General features: G+C 34.9%; 4 protein-coding genes and 2 long non-coding RNA genes across 14 annotated transcripts in view; 4 read left to right on the forward strand and 2 right to left on the reverse strand.

Moving 5' to 3' along the window:
• LOC143900165 (uncharacterized) overlaps nt 1-25800 on the reverse strand; it is a 27962-nt gene continuing 2162 nt past the window's right edge. For 2 of the 3 annotated variants that reach the window (XR_013257724.1, XR_013257725.1), the window contains exons 2-3: nt 7185-7264; nt 1-263 (exon numbers count right to left, since the gene is read on the reverse strand). This is a non-coding gene — a long non-coding RNA (uncharacterized LOC143900165). Of the gene's footprint in view, nt 264-7184; nt 7265-13012; nt 13577-25800 lie in introns of those variants that run through there. The other variant, XR_013257723.1, reaches the window with a different exon arrangement.
• LOC143900150 (serologically defined colon cancer antigen 8 homolog) lies at nt 82-6572 on the forward strand. 2 transcript variants are annotated; one of them, XM_077411156.1, is made up of 9 exons: nt 82-275; nt 777-914; nt 1542-1875; nt 1965-2745; nt 2868-3106; nt 3718-3829; nt 4040-4157; nt 5448-5524; nt 5607-6572. In XM_077411156.1, the coding sequence occupies exons 1-9, from the start codon at nt 82-84 to the stop codon at nt 6122-6124; spliced, it is 2511 nt and encodes an 836-aa protein (XP_077267282.1). In that variant the 3' UTR covers nt 6125-6572. The 2 variants fall into 2 exon arrangements, with proteins under 2 accessions (XP_077267282.1, XP_077267283.1); XM_077411157.1 differs by lacking the exon at nt 4040-4157 and adding an exon at nt 5166-5321 and having other exon boundaries at nt 5607-5745.
• Nucleotides 8805-12326, forward strand: LOC143900164 (uncharacterized). 2 transcript variants are annotated; one of them, XR_013257721.1, is made up of 3 exons: nt 8805-9021; nt 9126-9236; nt 9498-12326. It is a non-coding gene; the product is annotated as an uncharacterized LOC143900164 (long non-coding RNA). The 2 variants fall into 2 exon arrangements; XR_013257722.1 differs by having other exon boundaries at nt 9510-12326.
• LOC143900156 (uncharacterized) lies at nt 14343-17626 on the forward strand. 2 transcript variants are annotated; one of them, XM_077411174.1, is made up of 5 exons: nt 14343-14574; nt 15053-15517; nt 15613-16056; nt 16932-17201; nt 17351-17626. In XM_077411174.1, exons 2-5 carry the CDS (start codon nt 15072-15074, stop codon nt 17508-17510), a joined length of 1320 nt encoding a protein of 439 aa, XP_077267300.1. In that variant the 5' UTR covers nt 14343-14574; nt 15053-15071; the 3' UTR covers nt 17511-17626. The 2 variants fall into 2 exon arrangements, with proteins under 2 accessions (XP_077267300.1, XP_077267301.1); XM_077411175.1 differs by having other exon boundaries at nt 14344-14574; nt 15298-15517.
• Nucleotides 19129-21905, forward strand: LOC143900157 (protein MON2 homolog). Its single transcript, XM_077411176.1, has 8 exons — nt 19129-19271; nt 19566-19849; nt 19938-20202; nt 20307-20543; nt 20637-20762; nt 21020-21217; nt 21298-21552; nt 21640-21905. The coding sequence occupies exons 1-7, from the start codon at nt 19239-19241 to the stop codon at nt 21442-21444; spliced, it is 1290 nt and encodes a 429-aa protein (XP_077267302.1). The 5' UTR covers nt 19129-19238; the 3' UTR covers nt 21445-21552; nt 21640-21905.
• Nucleotides 21583-25583, reverse strand: LOC143900158 (uncharacterized). 4 transcript variants are annotated; one of them, XM_077411179.1, is made up of 10 exons: nt 25431-25583; nt 24853-25136; nt 24629-24764; nt 24361-24553; nt 23915-24264; nt 23622-23818; nt 22783-23065; nt 22511-22694; nt 22017-22427; nt 21583-21838 (listed from the first exon to the last, which is right to left on the reverse strand). In XM_077411179.1, the coding sequence occupies exons 6-10, from the start codon at nt 23727-23729 to the stop codon at nt 21829-21831; spliced, it is 996 nt and encodes a 331-aa protein (XP_077267305.1). In that variant the 5' UTR covers nt 23730-23818; nt 23915-24264; nt 24361-24553; nt 24629-24764; nt 24853-25136; nt 25431-25583; the 3' UTR covers nt 21583-21828. The 4 variants fall into 4 exon arrangements, with proteins under 4 accessions (XP_077267305.1, XP_077267306.1, XP_077267304.1 ...); XM_077411180.1 differs by having other exon boundaries at nt 23907-24264; XM_077411178.1 differs by having other exon boundaries at nt 23622-24241.

Raw genomic sequence — 25800 nt, forward strand, 5'->3', positions numbered from 1 at the left:
TTGGCCGGTCGGCCGACCGGCGGTGCGTTCTTAGAGGGTTGAAGCGAAGAGCTGCTTGATAAAGGGTAGAAAGCACTTAGAATGCTGGCGGCGAACAGCGCCTACGGTTGCCGCGACTGCCATCAATTTGTACCGGGTAGCGCGACGAGTATCGCGGGTACGGCACGTCCGAAGTTCTCTCCGAGGATCACCACCAGATTGAAAACGTCACCCGGCTGCATAGGTAGTTACACGGATCCGGCGTGCGTCGCACGTATGAAGCGCTTGAAGAACAGGTGAAGTTGGAATTTATTTAGAAATAATTTGATTAGTCGACTAATGCGAGAGGAAAACCATTTTATGTACATACGTGTCTGTGTTATAATATAACAGCGTGATGAACATTATTATGTGATACTTAAATATTATTAGTACGGTATTGTATAGTTAGTAAAAATATCTAAAAAGAGATACTTCAATTTCTTGGAGTGTTTAATTTCCAACGTTGATTATTTTTGTTTGAAATTTATTTTATTCGACGAATTATACATTATATTATTATTCCGTTATCCAGATAGTCAAATCTACCGAAGACAGATTTTGCAAAATTCTGAGAATTTTATTTTTTAAAAATGTCAGAAATATATAAATATGATGATAGATTGACGGATAAAATATACCATTTTACAACCATTTAAATGACACAGTCCATTTAAATAGACATTTAGTTCACTGGGTGTGTGCATATGTGTGTAATACATTTGTTTAACTGTGCGAGAGAAACGATTATTTTGTAGAAAAACAAATGGGACTTCAAAGTTGGATTTAAGCAAGAGGAAACCGGCGGATTATATGGAGCTGGCATATAGGGAAGCTATCTCGAAACTGAAGTATTTGTTAGCTGAATCGTACGCTCCAACAGGAATGTCTGGAATGTAAGTTGACAAAAAAAATTTATAAATAGTTAAATGATTAAATGATTGATGCCGCAAATAAAATTAAAAAGAATAATAAAACTTGTATATATATATATATATATATATATATTGCTGGAGAGAATTGTGATTAATATAATATAATTTATAATTTATATATATATTTATGTGTGTGTGTGTGTAGTTATGTGGCGCTCACAGCCGCCACAATGTGAATATTTAAATACACTTTTAGTTTATAGGAGGCCTGTTGAAATTTAATTTTGTATTGACTGCACAGCCTACAATTAAAATATTCTCTCTTGCACTATGTATTGTTATTTAATAGACTTTCAACTCTCTCTCTCTCTCTCTCTCTCTCTCTCTTTCTCTTTTCCTCCTTTATTTCCTCTTTCCCCCTCTCTCTATCTCTCTTCCGAATTATTTCATAAGTACAATTGATTAAAGAAGATGCCATTTTCGATCGGGTTGAATCTTCTCTAATTAATTGTAAGATTCATATCTCGGTCCTATTTCACTTATTATTCTTTATTCCGTAAGTCTTTTACTTTTAATTATTTTTTTTTGCATGGCATATTCTCTCTTACGGATAATAAAGTATAAGATAAAAACAATTTCTATATGCAGAAAGCAGCGAAGTGCTCGTAGCATATACAAAAGCAGTAATCCGCGAATTAGTGAATCTGGAGAGGATACCGACGATCAAAGTATGATCAGTGATAGTTTCCGAAGAAAGGATCTCTCCAGAAACGCAGCTTTAAACACTTACCCACCTCTCTCGAAAACTATTCAATCGTCAAAAGCGTACAGTAATATAGCGTTATCGAGAGCCGATCTTCAATCCATTCCTCCGGAGTTAACGTCCTTTATCGAACGGCAGGAGGATTATATCGAGCAATTGGAACGAGAGTCTCAATACTGTAGAGACGAGCTGATGAATCTGTTGAGCAAAGTTCGCGAGGTATAACTTTCTTCCTAATTGAATAATGCTGAGCAGCTGAGCAGAAATGGGCGCGATAACATTTTTCAATTACCATGGGCTTTTCATAGGTCGTAGCCGAAAACGAGGCGTTGCATAGCAGGAATCAAGTTGCATTGTCCAAGTGCGTTTTGCAAGATCGTAAAGATCGCTGTGGGGTGAATCACGAGTGTCACAAGCAAGATGAGGACGGTCACGTTGATAATACTTTAGAATGCAAACGGGAGAAATTCTTGATGGAGGGACCCAGTATAATGTTCGAGTCGAGAATCAGCGAGCTGGAGGCGCAATTGACCCAGGCCAAACTGGAGTTGCGAAAGGCGCAGGAGGAAAATCAGGCGAACTTGAAACGTTTGTCCGAGAGCGGTGCGAGCGAGAGCAACGCCGAATTGAGGGCCGAATTGGATAAGGCTCTGCGCGCCAAGTACGAGGCTGAGGTGAAGCTGGAGGAATCGCGGAAGCTGCTGTCGGTCGCGCGGGATAAGGAAACCGAGGCGACGCAGAGAGCGAGACGGTCTATGGGCGACAGGCAGGAGATCGAGTTTGAGAGGAATCAGAGCGAGATGGAGATTCGGCGATTGAAGGACGAGTTGGAGAGGCAACATGAGAAGCTGCGGGAGGCGGCCCAGGATGCGAACAGGCGTATAACCGAGGAGAGGCAGCAAGTGGAGCGTCGATACAATCAGCAAATCGAGCAACTCACCGCCGATATCGCGACCCATTGGGAGACCACCAACAAGTCGCAGCTGGAGTCTGAGAAACAGCGGCGAGAGATAAACGAATTGAGACGAGAATTGTCACAGAAACAAACCGCCATGGACAATCTGAAAAAAGAGCTGCAAAATAAGATATGTAGGTTTATGTTGCCCCAACGACAGCGTAGGGTTTATAAATAAATTTTTAAAACCGTAGGAGATCTATTTATTTTATGTAAAATTACAAACTAAGAAATATTCTCAATCGGTTTTGTTTAGCCACCTTACAGAGCGATCTTAACCAAGCGTTAAGCGAGAAAGACGCGGCGGAACAAGAGGTCTCAACTGGTAAACTCGCGGCCGAACGAAGCGACCGGCAGGCTCGTCAGGAGCAGAGTAGATTGCAGGCAGAGATAAATTCGTACAAGCAGCGTCTGGAAAGAGCGGACGCCGATCTGGTACATTGCAGACGAGAAAACCTACGACTGTCGGAGCAAATAGCATCTTTGGAGAAAGAGGTGAATATCTTGAATGTCATGCACTTTAGTCAATACGTCAATACATATATCACGCGTATTATCAAATAAATTATAGAGTACCCAAAAGTTTTCCGAATTTGTTTTAAAAAATGGCATTTTTGTATTTTATGTGCTTTTAACTTCGTATGAATTTTTTCGTTCTTTTCCGTAATTTTCTTTTAATGGAATTATCTTTAAAGTCATTTCTTGAGCATTGCGACCGCCTCAGCTGAATAGTTTCGAGCAAGTTTATTTAAAAAGAAACGAAATTTTACACACTCGCTGTTATTTTTCCAAATATCAGTCAATTATTTCCATTTCACAAAAAGATCACCAAGTACAAATTGAATAGTGCAGAAAAACGTTCAATACGCGCGCGACACGATATTCTCAGTATAATGCCACATAGCAGACTGTTTCGCGATACTGAAGTCTCGTGATATTTAGCTGCACAACATTAAACTGGCTCCAGTTCGCACGAGAGATTTGAATTCCGGAAACTTTTGAGTACCCCTGGTAATTAAAAGAGATATAAGAAACACTGAGATATAAGAAATTTCAGCGAAATATGTAATGAGATATTATAAAATAAAGTTCTCGTATGTTTTCAGATCAGTATGAGTAAGATTGTACGATCCGAAGAGAATCGTAGCGAAACTACGCCTAGATTGGAAAAGGAGAAGGAATTAACGTCCATGATAATGAATATGGAGACTAAGCATGGTAAGATATCGCCCTAGGTATGCCTATGTTAGGTATATTGTCCGTGTAAAAGTGTTATCGTTGACAATTGACTATGTGGACTTAAGAGAGTACTATCTTTATGTGTGAGAAATCGGCATGCTGACGGTATATATGCCTAGCATAGGCGGAGATTGAGATTTAGTCAATTAATAATCGCAACAGGCTGACCAAGGCAACCAAATTTCGCAGCTGCCACGGTGGCGGGCCTAGAAGACGCCCTGAGTAATCAGGCCACGCTCGTCTCGAGATTGACCGCCGAATGCCAATCTCTCACACAGCGTTTGGAAGCTAACAATCTTAAACACAAGTATATTCTTAGTCCGACTCGCAGAAACCGAATGAGAAATATTATATAAAGCACGTAGCTTCAGGGGGAAAACCACTGCAGCGATCGGAAAAATAAGGGTCCCTTGTGAATTTTATAAAAGAAAATTATAGATCTTAATAAAAATCGGTTTTGACTTGAAAGTACACCTTTTTCATGCACATATAAAAAAATCAATAATAAGTTAATTTGACTGGTTGGTAATTTTTCGGCCAAACGGTTGATCTGCAATAAAAAAAGCGAAAAAGATTTTTAAAATATAGGTCCCTAGCTATGTTTGTACTTAGATTTTTAAATTTCAAAAAATTATACAAAAGTTATACAAGTTTTAAAAAAAAGTCTATTTTTCATCTTATTTTTAGTCTCTTTTTTGCACTTTAAAAATCCAATTTTCAATTTTATTTGACAAATGTTTCACAATTTTTCTGGTCTCGATTGGATCAATATTTTTCGAGATAATTTGCCAACCAGTTTGAAAAATATTGTTTCGAGATAAACGCGATCAAAGTTTCAGATTCTCTGTCCAACAGTCTCTTATAGAATACTGGCAAAATAAATATACAAAATCGAGATCCCCGAAGGCTCTGAAATAAAGAGGACGAGTACAAACAATAAGTTCGGAAATTCACGAAATAGGAGGAATTCGTAAACTTGTTCCGTGCCTACCGGCTGCTTGACCGCCCGGGCGCTCGAAGTTGCCTCACGGAAAAATCTACATTGTTAATTCTTCAAATTTTGACACCAAAAACTTTCAGAGGATATTAAAATAAAATCGATTTTTTTTAATTTCAAAGTGGTTTTTCCCCTTCAGGCTGAGCAGACGTTTTACTTAGTTTAGTTTTGATTCTCTCGATTAGTCCCAAACACGGATAGCTTGATTTATAGCCCGTATCAACACTCGTTGTTACGCGCGCGTTTATTACGATGCCAATTAGTATAGATAAGAACGCACCACTTCTCACTATATCTGGGGCTATTCTGTGTTGACAGAGGGGGTCGTTGAGAGAGATGCGACAACGGTTGGGCAAACCGCTTCCCCTTCGAGCGAGAAACGTACCGTTAAGGTTGATCTAAAAGTAAAAGTAATTCCGAAAAAGAAGTCCGACACCCCTCCAAAACGTCTCTATCAGCACAGTAATAGCGAGAGTGTGTCCTAACGCAAATGCGATAATTACATTATTTATACGCTCGATGTGACATTGATTTTCCGCTAATATAGTTGAAACTTAACTTTTGAGTATCTGTTAAACCCGTTTACACGTTTTATCACAGGGAAGAAATGGCCGGCTTACAAAGCAACATAGAACACTTGTCAAGTAAAATACAAGGCAGCCTTCTAAGTCACGCAGGTATTAATTTTTTCAATTAATTCGCGCGTGAATCTATAATTCAAATTCGCGCGTACGTCGAGTAACAAGGATTACCTTCCAGGAGGAATTGTTGTGGAAGCTAACGATGATACTGGAGCTTTTCATTATAACGCTACGATGGATTCAGTAGTCTCGCCGCATACGAACGGGTTGCCGACTGGTGCTTCAGCGTCACGAATGACCCATCAGGAATACGATACAGCGAACGGTCAACAAGTGACGGGTCAGGGGTCGGAAATTCAGTATTCGAACGCGCCGAAGAGAAACGATCAAATGCAGGGCGACTTGTATGGCTTATCGAGCGATCAGAATAACTTTGCACCGAGCACGGTGGAAACTGCGGAGGTGTATCAGCAGCAAGGAGACGTTCGAAATAATGAACAGTACATGGCAAATGATCCAAACATGGAAGCTTACATGATGGAGCACGACCATAATCAGTACGATGAATACGATCCTTCGCAGCACCCAGAAGAACAGTATGTTAATGGCAACCAGTTCAACGTGATGACGGATCAGACGGAAAATAATCAGACTGTCTCTGACGTAGCTAGAACCAGTACCGAAACTCTGCACTAATAAACATAATCTGTATCGATGACATACGCGCACGCATATAAATATAACGCTGATGGGCGAAATACATAGATTATCTCTATATATGTGAAAACAAATGTCCTGACTGACTGACCGACTCATCAACACCCAAACCCCTAAATCTAGAAACTTAGAAACATGAAATTCGGGAAGTATATTCCTTCTATGACGTAACCACTCACTAAGAAAGGATTTTTAGAAAATCGACCCCTAAGAGGATGAAAAGGGGTAAAATATATGTTATTGTAGTGAAGCACGGGTATCAAGCTAGTACAGAATAAATGTGTAAATCGAATCTGTTAAATTTCTTCAGTTATTTCCAAACTTCCTCTTATTCAAGAGTTTACATTCGTAAACTCTCTCTCTCTCTCTCTCTCCCTCTCTCTCTTTCTTACAAAGCAAAAATTTTTCTCTCTAACATCGTAACTTTAACTTCATAATATATAATTTTGCATATTTAAGATTATAATAATTTACGATAGCCTATACTTCTGTAATGATAAATTATCACTATGCATTTTTAGTAAATATATTGCTAAAAATGCGTAGTGTCTAAAAGTTATAAATGCACAAAAATTGAAATCTTAAAAATAAAGCACGTTTCTATGCTAGAAAAACAGGTCGGAGTCCTTTAAGTTTTCCTTTCTTAGGGAAATTTCGTCAGAATTGTAGTAGTCTTAAAAGGATGCGGAAGATATTTAAAATGTGTAAAATACTGTAAAAAATAAAATAAAATTATGAAATGTAACAGATAACGCAATCAGAGGCGCAGAAATTAAAAACGGTTTAATAGCATCTATAACAATAAGCAGCAAATTATATGAGAGATAATAATTGGATAATGGACAAAATCTTCAGCAGTAACATAATTAGCGCGCGCGCGCGCCCGCATGGTCTATAATTTTAACATTAAAGCAGTCATCCACATTCAAATTTGTGAGTATGCCATAGGTATCATGGATGATTATTAAAATTAATTGAAGTTAATTAAAATACTTGTAACATACAGAGCTCGTCATACACGATAGAATTAATTAAAAACCTTTCACACGATGTCCGTGCCCATCGCCATGCGCTCGATTCTTCACGCAACACGTTCTGTTTGGCTTCTGTTACATTTTCCTGTAATAGAGGATGACGATGATAAATACATTTAGAGAACATTCTAACATATAACATTCTACCATTCTAACAGTTGAATAGTAAGCAGGTTATATAATCATGATATGAAAGTAAAGTATAAGAATGAGATCCAACCCAATCAGCAGACAATATTTTTTAAATGTTTTTTAAATATTTTTTTTTCATTATTTATACATTGTTACAGTTTATTGTACAAATAATATTTATTTAATGTTTATTAAACGTTTATTTTACATTAATTATTAATTTAAAATAATGATTTTGAACAAATATTTATTTAACGTTTATTTAATATTTAGATCACATTAATTATTCGTTTGCAATAATATTTTTTACAAAAATTTATTTCACAATTATTCAACATTTATTTAATATTTATTTTACATTAATTATTCATTTAAAATAATAATTTCGAAAAAATATTTATTTAACGTTTATTGATTAATATTTATGTCATATTAATTATTCGTTTGCAATAATATTTTTTACAAAAATTTATTTTACAATTATTTAACATTTATTTAATATTTATTTTACATTATAATTATTTATTTAAAATAATGATTTTGAAAAAATATTTATTTAATATTTATTGATTAATATATATATATATATATATTTGTTACATTAATTATTCGTTTGCAATAATAATGTTTAAAAACATTTATTTCGCATTTATTCAACATTTATTTAATATTTATTTTACGTTATTTATTTATTTAAAATAATAATTTAGAAAAAATATTTATTCAACGTTTATTTAATATTTATGTCACATTAATTATTCGTTTGCAATAATAATTTTAAAAAACATTAATTTCACATTTATTTTACATTAATTATTTATTTAAAATAATGGCTTAAAAATAAAAATACTATTATTATATACGTCATAACATACGCTAATAAATTTTTACACGGTTATTATTTGTACGATTAATTGTGTAATTATTTGTGAGAAACTTTATATGCAAATTTCTTGCGAATGCTTGAGCGAGTTAGACGGAGTCTACAAATGAAATGCGCAAGTCTGATCAGAGTCGCAGGAACGGCGGTCGTAAGACAGAAATTGACCACAGTCGGACGCTTTTAACTGTTATATTAATTGGTCAATTTCTTTCTTACGACCGTTTCTACGACTCTGAGACTTGCATCAAACTATCAAACCGCTCAGTAGCAATCGAATGTGATTGGTTCTTACTTTTAGAACCAACAAATCAACGTAGTGTGTGTTGATAAGACAACTCAGCACTCTCAGCAGTAGTTATTCTGCTGAATGATTGTAGACCCCGCATTAATTACGGCTCCTATTATACTGTACACAGGACTCCACGATAACACAATAAAGTGACAAAGCGGTGACCAATCACCGTTTTCATTTTTCCGGAAATATTAGGCTGCTTTCGGAAACGTCACCCGAGTGCACACGAGTATAATATACTCTCTTCTCTTTCTAACTCACCTGAGTTAGAAGAAAAAGGAAGTATATAATACCCGTCTGTACCCGGGTAATATTTTTGAAACAGCCTTAATAGCGTACATACGTCGGTTCGCGGCGCGCTTGATTGGTCGCTTGAGTTGCGACAACGTGCGACGTGCTAATGTTCTGTGGACGTGACGTGTTTGCGCGTGTCGAGCTCGAGCAGTCGGTGACTTTATGGCGGAGCGTGCGGATGTGTATTGTTTATATAGATTGTGTAGCAACTTCGTTCTTCGTTCCCATTTGTTGTGTGCCGGTAGGTTTGTGATATAATAAAGTTCTAAAGTTCAAAAGTTTAATTGTCACATCATTATTGCCCTCCCGCAAAGATTTCCTATATAACTATTAAATTTCTTACAGCAACGTATATACCGTCGAATGCACATGGTGAGCAGAATCAAACGACGACTCGCCGACCCACGTTCCACGCCGACCGGTCGCGACCGTTCAGTACATATTTAGATAAGAAGAGTAAGTAATATTAATTTATCTTACATTCTAATGGTGCGTGTCCACCTGCGAGTAAGAACTCTCGAGAGCAAAAAGAGAGAAAGAGAGAGAGACTCTCGAAAGTCTCTCTCTCTCTCTCTCTCTCTCTCTCTCTCTCTCTCTCTCTCTCTCTCTCTCTCTCTCTCTCTCTCTCTCTTTGCTCTCGAGTTTTTACTCGCAGGTGGAGATGCACCATAATATACAAACATCCTGCCTTAAATGCTCTATAAAAGCTGCATGCAGATGACATTTCAGAAATATCTGGTGAAGATGAAGACGACTCATCTGCAAACGAAAATATTGGTGCCCATGATGACGGCTTGACGGCTCATTTGATGCAAACGAAAATAGCGACCGAGGTTAAAAAACTCATTTATCTTACTATTATAATATTATGTATTGAATGTGCAATTTTATTTTTTTTATATTATTTAAACTTAATACACCATCCCAAGGAGAACAGAAAAACATTATATGTCGACCAAATTGATGTTACTTTATTTATTTTTTAATTTTTAAAATCAATTTTATCAATTTGATTTTCTGTTTTCCTTGGAATTTATTGTTTTTGGAATCTCGATTATTTCATATTTGAGGGGAATCTTTTTTGAATGAAATATTAACGGTGATGAGGAAAGGTGGTTTAAAATGTATTTAGAGCTGTAATATCAGGCACTGTGAGCTTATCACGGAAACTATAGATAATAGATAAACAGTAATGAGATAACTGCTGACACGAAAAAAGAGAAAACTGAAATTGCAAATTGAACATTGTGAACCAGATGTGTACAGAATGTTGGTCTGGACGAATGGTTGTTCATGCTCGCTGGTTTCAACCTTCGACTAATATACGTAATTTTCGTTCGTAGCAACACTGAGTACATGGCTTAAGTTTGACGCAAATTCTAAGTATACTTTCGAGTCGAGATATTTTGCGAATCTCCATTTTCGTAGAGGGTGCCATCGTCAGCTGAATATCGAGAGACAGATTTCGCATTTTTATAAAATGTAATGTAAATGTACATGCGCTATCATACTCGCGAGTTTAGCTTATCATGGGCTTTGCAAGTTCTCTTCTCGTATTACGAAATGTAATTCATTTCGCGTATACAACTCTACGATTCTGGAAAATTTACACATTCTTGATTGCGTACGCCATAAATATGACTCGTCAATATAACATGAAAAAAGAAATATTTAGGTAAACGTAACACGATCTTTTTTGTGTCACTGTTAATGCAAAGATACTGTAATGAATTAAGCTAATGTGCGATCTTGTTGATCAAATAATCTGTCGCCCACTGTGTATTAATTTGATCGATCGGAATCGCATACGATTGCGTCATAGTCTAATATTACGGTCCCCTTTCATTTTATTATCTACTTAATATACAAACGTAAATGGGTTCAGTGTAATAACCACTGTTTCGCCAAACAATCTAATCCGCGAAATGTTCCCATTTACAAAGTACGAAAAATCTGCTCTTATTCTATTAGCTTCTCCTGTTTTGCTTACGGCTATTCTTTGAAAATTCTTTTGGCAATATTACATAGACTAAGAAGAAAATACTTTGTCTTACTGCGTTGTAATTGGAAACGTCGATAGATCCATTTTATGGAGTCTATTTTGCGAAATGTATTTTATTCAGCTTTCGAAAAAGTCAATAAGCTAATAAGTTGCTAATAAGCAAGCGTTCAAATCTTTTAATTTTATAAAAATTTAAAAACTATTCTATTCTAATCAAAAATTATTTCTAACCAAAAATTCTTACTGATCTTTAAATGTGATCGATGTACGATGTTCGTACATTTTACCCATACAAAAACTTGTAAACGAAAACTCGTCCATTAATATTAATATTAAAAATCGACAAATTTGCGTGCTGTATTTGACTCTTTCTAAAGAATGATGTTTATGAGAAGTATATAAACTTAGAAAAAAGTGGGCTTAAAAAAAAAAAAAAATGAAGAGAAAGAAACATTGATTAGCAATGTTATGTGAGCAGACTGAAGAACGTGGTAATTTTATAATATTTACCTCTCTTGCAGTCATACCTATATATTGCCTATATTCTAAATTACAGACTTGTATCCTTTTCTGAAAAAATGCTGGAAAATAAGTTAATGAGTATGTTCGTGGCGCGTTTTACAGTTGCAAGTTGCCAAAGTAAACATTTTTTACTTTGGTATATTTTACCACGTCTTCACGTCTGTGCTCCATGAGGTATATCCAAGTGCGGTTCCCACAACTAATCTTGGATATAACAAGGAGTGCCCTTGATATATGAAAGTAAGCGAGTGTAATTTGTGCGACGTAGAAATACCTACGGAAGATTTCGGAAGTAATTGTTAACATATCCGGGTATATGCAAGAATATTGCGGAGAATTTTTTTAAGCACAAATAAAAATTGATCATATGGTCCATTAGACGGTCATAGCAAGATCTTAGTGCAAAAATAATATTTCTTGTGATTTTTAAATACATTTTCTGATTCTTCGAAGTGTACGCGTTGTGTTACTTTCGGTCTCAACGCAGCTCTTAAATTGAATCAATTGGATCTTTCTCCTCCTCCCTCCCTCTTTTCCTTCTCCTTCTCTCTCTCCTTCTTTTTCTTCTCCTCCTCCTCCCTCCCTTCCTTCCCTCTTCCTCCTTCTCCACCCTCCCCTCCTCCCCCTCCTCCTCCTCCTCCTCCTACTCCTCCTACTCCTCCTTGACAATCAATTTAATGTGTGATATTACTTTTCTGATTCAATTTAAGAGCTGTGTTGAGACTGATAGTAACCGCGTATCAGTTCGAAGAATTAGGAAATATATTTAAAAATCACACATGAAACACATTATTTCAGCATAAAGGTCTTGCTATGACCATCTATGGACCTTGCTCAATTTTTAATTGCGTTATACAAACAGCGGTCTTGTCAATGCCTTAAAATACAAGTTAAATTTTTTTTCTTTCTTATATGTATTTTATTTTGAACTGCAAATGTTTATTTTGTTATATATTATATATACCATGTGTACAATATGTACAAAAAATAATATTTAGTAATAAAAAATCATTTATAACAAATTTTTAAAATTATTAAAAAATCCTTTTAATGTAAACGTTTCCCAAATATTAAAAAAAACATTTTTTTTATGTTAAAACAAACGTTTATTAAACTTTAAAATAATATTTTTCTAAACGTTAAAATAATATTTTTCTAAACGTTAAAATAATATTTTTCTAAACGTTAAAATAATATTTTTTAAACGTTAAATAATATTATTTTAAACGTTAAAAAAAATGTTTTTTTAATGAAAAAAAGGGAACTTATCCCATTATTTTTAACGTTTTTAAAAATGTTTGAAAAACGTTTTTTAAATGTTTCTTAAAAACATTTTTTAAATATTATTTTGCTGATTGGGAAAGTGCACGCGCAAAATGACGCACGAGTATGCGTGAATTAATTACAAATATTTATAATTTAAGATACCAGATGAATTATAGATACTGTCACTTAGGAATACATGCCTGCACTTGTTTTTTATATTTATTGTTTTATGTAGAAATGGAATTAACAATTTATATCACAAATTGTGGTCATTTTTTATTTTTGTTTCGTTGCTTTAATTTTGAAAGTGTAGAAAATGTTAAATAGCCAATTAAAGATTATAATGACTATATGATTGTTCGACGTAAAGTTACACATTGACATATGTATGATTTTGTGTATGTATTGATATTTTTAAAATGTCTATAATATTTTGCTCTACCTTCTCTCTCTTTGAACTAGTTCTCTGACAAAAGTGCATCGTTCTCATCTGCTTATTTTTATCGAAGGGCAGTTTCAAAATGCGCGCGTAATACAAGAGTTATCTGTTCATAACTGTATACGCGATTATATAATTTACTTATAGGAGCGTCTTAAAGAAACATTTATATAACTAATTCATGCAGACTCGCGTGTCATTTTGAAAGTGCACTTTGAATCATATAATTATTCTTATTTGACTTTTAAATCATGTTACTATGACCTTACTACCATGAAGAACACGCAACAATATTACCGCACAACATTTTAAGATGTTGGTGTCTTAGCGTAATATATAAAATAAAAGAATTAAAATTCAAAATGAAAAGATATGTTATTGGTCATAACATATTAAACAAATTTAAAGTTAAAATTTAAAATAAAAAAGAGGCTATATATTGTGGGCAGAGTAATCTGCGGCGCAGCAAATCTGTAGAATATAATTGCTGTTATAAACGTTTTAATTGATAAAAGATGGCCACTTATACGTGATGCTATGTGAAGAGCGGTCAGTTATAATTGACAATGTTCTCGGCCGTTGTCAAGTTAGCAGCGCCGTCAGTAAATATGTTATGCTACGCAATATTGATGTCAAAGATAATTTTTAAAAAATTTTTATTTGTATTTTTATTTTAATCAGAAAAACGTATACCGTAATAAGAAAAGTGTCATTAATAAATAATTATTATCAACGGGGGATTATCGTTTCGACGGCTAAAAACGAGGCTCAATTTCTTTTTGCAAATTATATATGGCTGTTTTATATATTTTAGGTTTTACATACATATTATTACACATTTTGTGTATAATTCAGAATTTTTTCAAGTGGAAATAATAAAAGTTACAAAAGTTATACAAATATATTTGCGTGACGCGTCCAAGCGCGCAAAGTCTCACGGTTCCCATTAAATCTATAATAGACACTCAGTAATCTGACACAGAAAAACGAAACAGATTTTTTATCTACACATTCGGTTATCGTTGGAACTAGAATTATTAAAAACAAACTACTTTTTAAATTATTTTAATAGATATATAGATATTATAATATTATTTTTCATTATGGTAGATATTAATCAGAATAGCTTGCATAAAATTTTTTGTAATACATGTAACGTCGATCATTTTTCATTCATAATAAATAAATCATGATTGACGCATAAAGCATCTTCAGATCTAAATAAAATATGTGTGATGTGCTGCATGCTCTTCATCTCTTTGTTTTGCCGTGCGAGTACACGGTGCCACCAATATCGCAGTCTCTTTCTGTTTTCAAGCATATCGCCAATAATATTTAAGTATCGCGCATATATGGTGTCGATCTTTCAGTTCTTTTCCAACAACGCCGATCGTTTTATCCAACTGCTGACAGTAAAGCCTACCAACTTTCTGAGAAGGCATAATAGTCGCGCTAGAGACTCGCATTACATCCTTTTGTCTTTCACATTTGTCATCCCGACGAGAGAAATAATCTACCGCCGCGCCGTCTCCAGGACGAAATCAGTTGCAAAAACTTACAAAGAGGTAGATAGATGTGATTCTTTATTTACGATTAACACTTCAACTACCTTAAGGACAATTGTTGCGGGTTTCGCCTTCCTTGCCAATGTGACAGCAATCGCGCCTGATATTGAAGAATATTCACGAAATTAACGCTATTCATCGAAATCGAAACAAATTCATCTTTCAGTATAATATTTTTGTCCTCCAATAAATTAAATAAAGAACATTCATGCTCCATGTTTGTTCCGTATTTACAATTTCATGAAATTTTGTTTTTACGTCGCCTACGAATATTTATTATACATTTTGATCTGGATGAGTCACATTTTTTTATGTATGTACTTTGCGTTACTATACCGTACCGCTTGATCCAACAACTCTATTCGATTTTAGAGTTTACATTAGAGATACATATGGTCCAATAACATACAACTTTAAAAAACAATGTAATCAAACTTACAACTTTACAATAAATTTGCGTTTTGTACTTGTGTTACAGTTGCGTTATCCAAGAAAATATGACGAATACCAATAATATTCAGCACGATATAAAATCTAGCTCGAAAAACTTGGACGAAGATGGACTTGTAATGTTATTTAAAGACATATTCGGAGTAAATTCTCAAAATAAATTTCCAAATAATTTCGATGCCTGGACCGTAAAAAAGCAATGCGACTGGATAATAAAAAACATAGCAGAATTCTTTCCAAACATGCCGCAGTCTTTACATAACGTTATTCCAGCTGCCTTTTGCCAATTAAATAATGACCGAACCTTGGAAAAATTACCCGAATGGATGGATATGGATAAATATCGCAGGGGACAAAAATTTGTCCAGAAAAATTACACCGCGATCACCATATCCAAAGTAATGGGCCTGCTGTATATTTATACGTTTGAAGAAGAACTGAAGCCAATTATTTTGGGAGAACATAGCCATACGCCGTATTTAGGATTCCAAAGGTAAATATTTTTTTAAAATATTGTATTTATGTAAACATATAAGTAATAAGTAATTATATACATTCTGATAAATATATATTTTATACATTTCAAAGGTACGTATCGACTGTAAAACGAATATTCAACTGGTATAGTGGAGAGCCTTGGATTAAGGGAACTGAAGCTTACAAGGATATGCAAGTAACACGTCGTAAGCATTTGGCGATAAGGAAGAAGGTGTGTCAGATGGATCACGAGCAAATTACCGCTGCGTGCACATTCGCGAATCCATGGTGTCTAGATCGTGAATTGCTTCTAAAGGATTTCGCTGCGATTTCTTCACCTGAGAAATTTGGACAGCGTCATACAATCCTCAACAAATCACCATACAAACCGAAGGGTATAAATAACGCGGATTTGTCAGTTACTCAGAGCTGTTTTGTAGTTGTACCTTTGCTCTATCCACAAAGTGTTGGAATACACGACGCGACCGACGAAGACTTGGAGGCTTTCTGCCATATGTGGAAATGTTATGGATATTTTCTTGGAATGGAAGATGAGTATGTAGTGCAATTATAATATATACTTAACCATATATTAGGTTGGAGAGAAAGTAATCCGGATTTTTTCGTGAAAAATATCTATAAAAAAAATAAAAAAAACAATTACAACGTTTTTTTTCCCAATTAAACTAATTACCGTTTGAATCTATTACTTTCTGTCATCTTTCAAACGGAAGTTGAATTCCGTGCCGATAATAGGCCGGCTTCTTGATCGCGCTGAATTTTTCGATTTATATTTGTTGACTTCGGCCGCATTTCGAAAGCGTTGTCCTTTCAAGTCGTGCTGCGTCGATCGAAATAAGTAATGATCTGAAAGCGCAATATCAGTATGGGCAGGGTGCGGAAGAATTTTGCAGCTCAAGTCTATAAAGGTGTTCATGGTGGTTGCAGCGATATGAAGCTGGACGTTATCGCGCAGAAAGATGGTTTATTAATTTATGGCAAACCTTAAATCTCGGTTTGAGGCATATAATGGCCGTTTCTCGAGCAATGCTGCGTCCAGAGCACACCTAATAAGTTGTCGACTATAATATAGATTTTAGCAGTGACTGTTTGACGTGGCGACAAGAACTCATAATAATTATATGACACTTTATCCGGTCATCTTGTCAAATCAAATCGAAATAAACATACATATGTGACAGACAGGAAGACTTGCCTTGCAGTAATTTTAACGTAGGATAGGCAACCTCAAAGAAACAAAACAAAAGTTATTAACATAAATTATTACAGTATGCTGTATCGTTATTTATCCGTGATCTGGATTACTTTCCCCAGCCTAATACAAACAATATGTTACATAACATATATAATGTATGTATAATATCAAAACTTTGGAGATATTATAAATTGCGCATGCATTATATATCCAGGTACAATTTTTGCCGTGGCAGCCTAAAGGAAATAAAACAACGCGTGAATGACCTTTATCAATATTGGGTAATATTAAATTTTAAGGAGTTGACACCAGAATGGGAGCACATCGCGAGGTGTCTTGTTGATCATATAAATTATTGGCCTGTAATGATTTATATGCCTTTTAAAGCGATGACATTAATCGCCACAGACACGTTAAATCTAAATATGCCTAATTTATACGCGTCACTTAATTACACAGAGTGGCTCGTCTATAAGATTTACAAGTAAGCAATACGATACTTATAAAATTAGTTAACGGAAAGATATAGAGGAAATTCATGAACATACAAAATATTAGTTTTTATTCTACGTACGTATTATAAAATTCAAATAATTTATATATTCTACATTTCTGTAATCTTGATAATTTCAGATTTATGTTCTACGTATTCAAATTTTCAACTGTAAGAGACGTTATTAATAATATAATGCGCAAAGCCTTAGATAAAGCAGCGAACTACAATGCGGAGATGCTAGAAGAAATTCACGAAAAATCGAAGAAAATTTTACCCGATTTTTCTATTACGTATTAATGGTCAACTGTCAAATGTCTATGGATGATGTAGTTTCAGTGCTGCTGTCAAATAAAAATATTTAATCATTTTTGGCTACATTCAGTTAGTTGAAATATGAAATAGCTTTTTCAGAACATGACTCTTTATTTATGCCCACCCTCCCCTGATGTATATAGTCTTTAAAAATTTTTTGGTTTATTTTAATATTGTTTTATAGATAATAAGTAGTTCAAGTTTCATAAAATTGCAATGTGAAACTTATGAAATACACACACTCGAGTGTATATATAGATACGCAGGGCCGAAGTTATCGTAATCGCCCCTGTTTTATAATCAGCAGAGGTCTTTGATGTATTTGATTTGATATTTATACACATATAAGTATAATAAAAGATATATTGGGTTTTATTATAGTTATTATGATCTTTGTGAATGATTTATTACAAAGAACGTTAAACTTCTTACAATTTCTTTGTTCTTTATTATACATTTTGTATAAAAATATACTAGAGATCGAAAATAACGTGTATATTTTAAATAAATTTATCGGTACTGATAAAAATATACCTAAATAAATATCTACATAATTGTATAACTGTGTATAAATGCATTTAAAATTGACCCAGCGAACACAGAATACGCACCTTTGGTAGCAAATTGTCGCCAAGATGGCATCAAATTTCGAATTTTTCATCAAAGGTGTATTCTGTGTTTGCTGGGGGGATTTTATGCATATTAAATAACTGCAAATTCAGAATACTTCTGAATAACATCTGTCAATGTTGAATTCGAATCATTTATTCGTCCCTCATGAATTAATTTGTTGACATTTTCACGAGTCTGATATGACATATCTAAACTTAAATCTCTGAAAGTTATGATATTTCTATTGACTTGTGTAAACTTGGCAAATTTATATGTCGTAAACAAAAAATTATTTATTTTTTAATAACATTCGCAGAAAATTTTAAATTAAGTAATTTTAATAAAATTGACTAATACTGGTGAAAAAATTATCACATAAGAACATATATGTATATAAATATACATAATTATATATAAAATAATGGTACAGATGTTCACATAATTATAATTCAAACAAGGTTGACTAATTGGAATACATTATAAATCGTTGATTTTATCAACGGTAAATGCTCCACTATTCGAGATCTCTATATCCACGTGAATAATTGGACAAGAGCGATAACTATGAAAAAACAGTTTTAAATATATACGCAGTTTTATTGCTTTATCGGCTTGTGAATATGCATTGAGTGTGCACCTAGGGCGTCCAACCAAATTCGCTAAAAGACGAATTGATGTAAATTGAAAAACTGCTGCTCAAATTAAATTCGGAAACTGCCGCGCTACATTAAAATCCACGGTCGCGGTGCGTTTTTATTGGAAAGCGAGAGAGATATTGCATTGAGAAATTACTAGAAACGTCGCGTGATGTGGGTATTTACGCTTCTAGTAATTTACTACCGCGCCCCATCGCGTTCGCGGCACGAGAACGTCGCCTTGTCGCACGCGTCGATCCAACGTGCTAGTCGTAAGAATTGACCAATCACAATCCATTATTCTCCATGCGGTCGAAGAATAATCAACTGTGATTGGCCAATTCTTACGACTTACGAGTCTTAGGGCCAAAGCACATGACATGGCGTAGCGATCTACGACAATCGTAGTCGTGGACGTAAGTAACGCACAAGCTTTGGCGTAGTGCGTTATGTCGTATGGCGAGTGATGGCGAGTACGAGCAAGCTGCCAAAACCAAAGGTGAGTACTCTATTCTGATAATTTCTAAATAAATTAAAAGTAATCGTCAAATTTAGTTGTTAAAAGTAAAATTTTTACTAATTAGGCTGTAACAACCTAATTATGCTGTAATGATCTATTTTGTGCTTATATGTTAAATGACGAACAATGGTAATTTTAGGTTAACAGCAATTTTTCTTTATATAAAAATGCTTTAAAGAACGCTTTTTTTCTTCGCTTGCTCCTTGCTAATTTATGAATTTTTTTTAGATTATTGTTTAAATAAAATTGTACATGGTAAATGGTAATTTTTAGGTTAGCGGCATTTACGGATCAACGCCCGATGTACTGACGATACTCGACGTCGCGCTGCTACCCTTACCAGAATCGTTATTGCCTATACGCGCGCTGGAAGAACGATACACCATTACCATTGCAGCACGCCGCATTGCTGCGGAAACGTGCGGATGCTCAAAAGAGAAAGAGAGGGAGACGAAGAGGCGAAAAGGAAGAGAAAAAAGGAAAATTACGCTTGGCGAAGCGCTAAACGCTAAGAGTTCTTCGCCTTCGTTGCGGCTCCTCTCATCTCACGTGCCGCGGTTCGTCAGAGTGACTTTGATCGAATTCCGATTAGCTTGATCAACGGCAACTTGCAGGAATAACAGTGCGTTTAATCATTTTCTGCAGGAGGCTAAGGATTCGCAAAACGATATCAGCCATTCTACGTATCAGTTCCACATATTTTTACATAGTTTTTACTGTTTTCCAGTTTTGCCTGGGCATGATGCAGAGGTTAATAACGCAGCAAGCGGTAGATCAGAAAGGTGCTCGATATATTACTGATACTTTGTGGTTGTTGATGGAATCAGGTACGGAGGAAGTTAAAGTTTTGCAGACTGTAACGCTGTTGCTTACAAGTAATGCCGTGGTGCATGGAGATACCTTGGCGAGAGTAAGTATCCATTTATGTGTATCTTTTTTTATCTCTTTTTATCAATATCTTTTTATCTCTGTTCAATAACATCCTTGATATTTTATTTAAAATTGTCTTTTCAGAACTTGGTGCTTTGTTTTCGGTTACATTTTACAAAAGACTGTACAACGATAAACACAGCTGGTGCTACTGTAAGGCAATTAGTGTCTTTGGTGTTTAAAAGAGTAGTTGCCGAGGATGGGCTGAATCCTGATCAGCCAGAGTCTGATGAAGTGAATTTAGAGGAACTAAAAATTCCAACAAATCAAGCGCCTAAAGGTCTCGGCCCTTGCGCTGCAGATGCATATTTGATGTTTCAGGTGTTTTTTTATTTACGTAATGCTTATGTAATTATGTAAATTTATAAATAGAATATAATATTATGGCTTATTATTTTGTATATTTGATTTTAGGATCTAGTACAATTGGTGAATGCCGATCAACCATACTGGCTAATAGGCATTACTGAAATGACTAGAACTTTTGGTTTGGAACTGCTAGAATCGGTTTTAACAAACTTTTCATCGGTCTTTTTTAAGGTAAATGATCTGAGAGATTTGTATTTTTAAGAGATAGGAAAATTATATTTTAACAAGATCTTTCATATAGTTGTGTGTGTGTGTGTGTGTGTGTGTGTGTGTGTGTGTGTGTGTGTGTGTGTGCGTGCGCGTGCGCGTGCGCGTGCGCGTGCGCGTGCGTGTGTGTGTGTGTGTGTGTGTGTGTGTGTGTGTGTGTGTGTGTGTGTGTGTGTGTGTGTGTGTAATGATTATATATTATAAAAATATAATTTTTTTAGCACCCAGAGTTTAGCTTCTTACTGAAGGAGAGAGTGTGTGCACTTGTGATAAAACTGTTTTCGCCTAACATCAAGTATCGTAATTCAGTACCAGCATCTTTGCAACAAGCTACACCTTTAGATAAACCTTACTTTCCTATTAGTATGAGGCTGTTGCGAGTTGTATCGATTTTGATACAGAAATATCATTCCTTATTGGTAAATATTTCTGAATCTACACATAATGATGTACGATATTTATTGTAAGCATAAGTTAAAGTCACATTCCGATGCTTTAGGTGACAGAATGTGAAATATTATTATCCTTAATCGTGAAGTTTCTGGATCCTGACAAACCTACCTGGCAAAGAACTTCGGAATTCTTGCCAATAAATGGAGGATACTTCATACAGCTATTTGTATGCTACCAGAAACGGCTAATATAATTACTACAGCTTCGGTTTGTTTACATAATTATGTACTAAAAGGAAGAACAACGAAGTGGCTATAAATTTTACAGTAAAGAAATAACTCCAGAAAATAATATAAATCAGGTAAAAAATTATAATTGAGTAATTGGTGAATTATATAATTATTAAGTGGATATTTTATTTTTAAATATTTGTGAATAAACATTGTAGAATCCAACGTGGTTTCCATTATCAAATGTTGAAGAATGCAGTGGTAACGTCAGAGATGCTCAAGATCAACGAAACACATTATGCGAATACTTTGTTTCTCCAACTGGAGAATTGGCGTGGCAGTACGACTTTATCCGTAGAGGTGTACATGCAGATAATTAAACTTAAGTGTAAATAACTTATCTATGTTCAATTCGATCTGTAAAAAACAAGATTATTATTGTAATACGCATCGTAAAAATAAAATTATTTCTTACTAACATAAACTTTGCCATAAATAAATAATCATACATCCTTAGAATGTAATTATTTTATCACAGAATAGAACATTAAACTATACAGACATTACTTTGAGTAAACAATAAAGTAATAATTACGTTTCTGGCAATGGTGTTATTAGACAATCCATCATCATTTTCCTTCTGATATGCTTTTTATGTTCTGGCATACCGTTGAACTGTACTTTTATAAATTCCATAAATGCATCATCTGCTGTGGATGCTTTTGTCGATTCCATATAATTCACAATTCTGTTGCCCACATTAAAAAAATTGTGTTCTAACTCCTTAGTTTCATCCAGTTTTCTTTTTCTTGGCCTTGGAGAACATATTACACCTTTGCCATAAGTATGTTCAGCATCAACAATTTCCTTGGGCTTTGTGTTTTGACTTTCTTTATTACACGAAGAAAAAGCGTTAACGTCGTCTGGAACATGTGATTTGCTTCCTGATGGACCTTTGTTAACAAAAGTTGCATCTGGTTGACATTTGGTTACATTACTATAAGTTCTGAAACAAACAACAATTATATTTAAAAAATGTTATGTCATAAAGGGATTACACTAATTACATATTTACAGGAATAAAATTACTTTCGTCTTTTGATGACTTGGTCCAAGAATTTTAATTGAGCATATAATGGAAATTGACGAGAAGTTAAATTTGGAGCACCACTTCCACTTCTACACTGATTTTCTAGTCTTTTCTTTTCACGATTATATTGCTCTCTCAATGAAGTGCACCTTCTTTGGCAATAATCAGGCGTGTAAAAATCACCTATAGTAGAAGTTTAAAAATAATTAATAAAAGTATGTGTAATGACTAAAAATAATTTACTAAAATTTAATTTTAATAAAAAAATTACCACAATTTGTTTCAATCATTGTTTTAGAGATTTCGTTCCAAGCATTTTGTTTCATTAATGTATTTTTAAAATTAGCATTTCTTTTATCGTACAAAAATGATCGTTCTCTATACAATTCTATAAGAAATTCATCGCCACTTTTTTCTGCAATAACAACGTTTTCAGAATCATCGGAAATACTTCCGATATCTTGAGTGTGATCAGTGTGATCATCCGAAGACCATCCGATATCATAAATAAAATTATTGCAATAATTATCGTGATCTGACATGATGATAGCAATCTAAAAAAAATTTATAAATTAACAAGGAAAAAGCAATAAAAAATGATTCTTTAACCACCCTTATAAAATTAAAGAAAAATTGCCGCTAATCTAAAAATTACCATTACCATGCATATACAACTTTATTTAAACAGTAATCTAAAAAAATTTATAAATTAGCATGCAAGGAGCAAGCAAAGAAAAAAAGCGTTCTTTAAGCATTAAGTCATCTTTTTTTTTTTTTTTTTTACGCATTAGCAAATTATATGTACACATCCAATTAAGTACTAATAATAAGAAATAGTTTTTTTTTTTCATCTTGTTTTTCACTTCTAGAAGCAAAAAAAAATATCACTTAATTTATTTATAGAAATTATCAGAATATGTACTCACCGTAGCCCAGGTATAGCCAGTCGTCCCGGGGATATCAATAATAAATATGTTATCGGAAGTTGTTATCACCGTAGTCCTGAAGTTTATCCAATACAAAACAAAAGAATATTTATTATTGATATCCCCAAGACGACTGACTACCTGGGCTACGGTGAGTACATAGCTACACTGACATAGTACATACTTCTACACTTCTACACTGATTTTCTAGCCTTCTCTTTTCACGATTATATTGCTCTCTCAATGAAGTGCACCATCTTTGGCAATAATCAGGCGTGTAAAAATCACCCATAGTAGAAGTTTAAAAATAACGAAGGTTCGTGAAGCAATTCGAGAATTAAAAACAGCCAGGCATTCGATATAATGCTGTATGCCATAAATCTGCCGGATTAAATCATTATTTTTAGTAACGTACAAATAAACTATGCATTCACACACAATGAGAGTAGAAAATAGAACGTATTAAAACCTAATTACTCAGCTAATTGCATAAATCAGCAACACGAGACTCATGACGTTAACATGATCGAGTTTTTTCAGCACGCTGCCCGATACGAAGTTGAAGGGCAATTCTCCAAGGAAACATTGAACACCGGTCATCAGACCCTGCAGGGTTTTACTCCACGTGACATGAGAGCTGACTGTCAGGTCCTCGCTGTACCAGAACAGAAAGTTCCAAATGACTTCTGTACACATCCCGGCGCCTATGCACCACCAGGCAAATACCAACACTCTTCCTTCTTTGAAAACGCTTAATAGCTCTCGAAATAGCGACAGCTCGTCCACAGAGCATTCTGGATTTTTCTGTAACGATACTGCCCAATTACCTGCCAATTTTGAATTCTCTCGATAAACAAGAAGCATCAAACTTCCGTGTGCTATCTTAGTCTCAGTTATATAACACTTGAGAGCTTCTTTTGTACCTTTTTCAATGTTGCAGACACCACTATGTCAGCGACCATGGCACTAGCATAATATAAAATATACAAGTATAATCTTTGTCGTATTGCTCCTTGCTGGAAAGGTCTATCAGGTAGCCTGCGTTTATGCCAAAAATACCGAAACCGATGCTGCCCCACATCTTCTGTTTCCCGTAATCGTTCCTTCTTTCATGACCTGAAATATGTAAACGTATCGAAGTAGCTGTAGTTTAATAATAACGTCATCTGTGCAACAGTGCTCAATACGAACCACGGAGATCAAAGCAGATAGCATCGGCTATACTAACTACAACAGCCATTCCAATCCAACTAATAATGGCTGCCCATAAAAATATGTGGAACTGATACGTAGAATGGCTGATATCGTTTTGCGAATCCTTAGCCTCCTGCAGAAAATGATTAAACGCACTGTTATTCCTGCAAGTTGCCGTTGATCAAGCTAATCGGAATTCGATCAAAGTCACTCTGACGAACCGCGGCACGTGAGATGAGAGGAGCCGCAACGAAGGCGAAGAACTCTTAGCGTTTAGCGCTTCGCCAAGCGTAATTTTCCTTTTTTCTCTTCCTTTTCGCCTCTTCGTCTCCCTCTCTTTCTCTTTTGAGCATCCGCACGTTTCCGCAGCAATGCGGCGTGCTGCAATGGTAATGGTGTATCGTTCTTCCAGCGCGCGTATAGGCAATAACGATTCTGGTAAGGGTAGCAGCGCGACGTCGAGTATCGTCAGTACATCGGGCGTTGATCCGTAAATGCCGCTAACCTAAAAATTACCATTTACCATGTACAATTTTATTTAAACAATAATCTAAAAAAAATTCATAAATTAGCAAGGAGCAAGCGAAGAAAAAAAGCGTTCTTTAAAGCATTTTTATATAAAGAAAAATTGCTGTTAACCTAAAATTACCATTGTTCGTCATTTAACATATAAGCACAAAATAGATCATTACAGCATAATTAGGTTGTTACAGCCTAATTAGTAAAAATTTTACTTTTAACAACTAAATTTGACGATTACTTTTAATTTATTTAGAAATTATCAGAATAGAGTACTCACCTTTGGTTTTGGCAGCTTGCTCGTACTCGCCATCACTCGCCATACGACATAACGCACTACGCCAAAGCTTGTGCGTTACTTACGTCCACGACTACGATTGTCGTAGATCGCTACGCCATGTCATGTGCTTTGGCCCTTAACGACTCACAACACCCATTGCAGACCGGCCCTATGAAGCTAGCCGGCAGAAATTACTAAATTTGAAAATTTTCAATTTTTCCAAGTGTGTTTCGTTTATAAATTGTTTGTGATTGATTGTTAGTTAATTTTTAACGTTTGTGACCAATTGGTTTGTTCGTAATCGCGCGCGTTTGTAATCTCGCGTGCGCGCGCGAGAAAGAGAGACGGAGCGACGGAGAGCGACAGAGAG

This window comes from Temnothorax americanus, unplaced genomic scaffold (genome assembly GCF_048541705.1).
Source record: "Temnothorax americanus isolate GAGA-0224 unplaced genomic scaffold, ASM4854170v1 Scaffold3, whole genome shotgun sequence".
In the NCBI taxonomy this organism is placed as follows: Eukaryota; Metazoa; Arthropoda; class Insecta; order Hymenoptera; family Formicidae; genus Temnothorax; species Temnothorax americanus.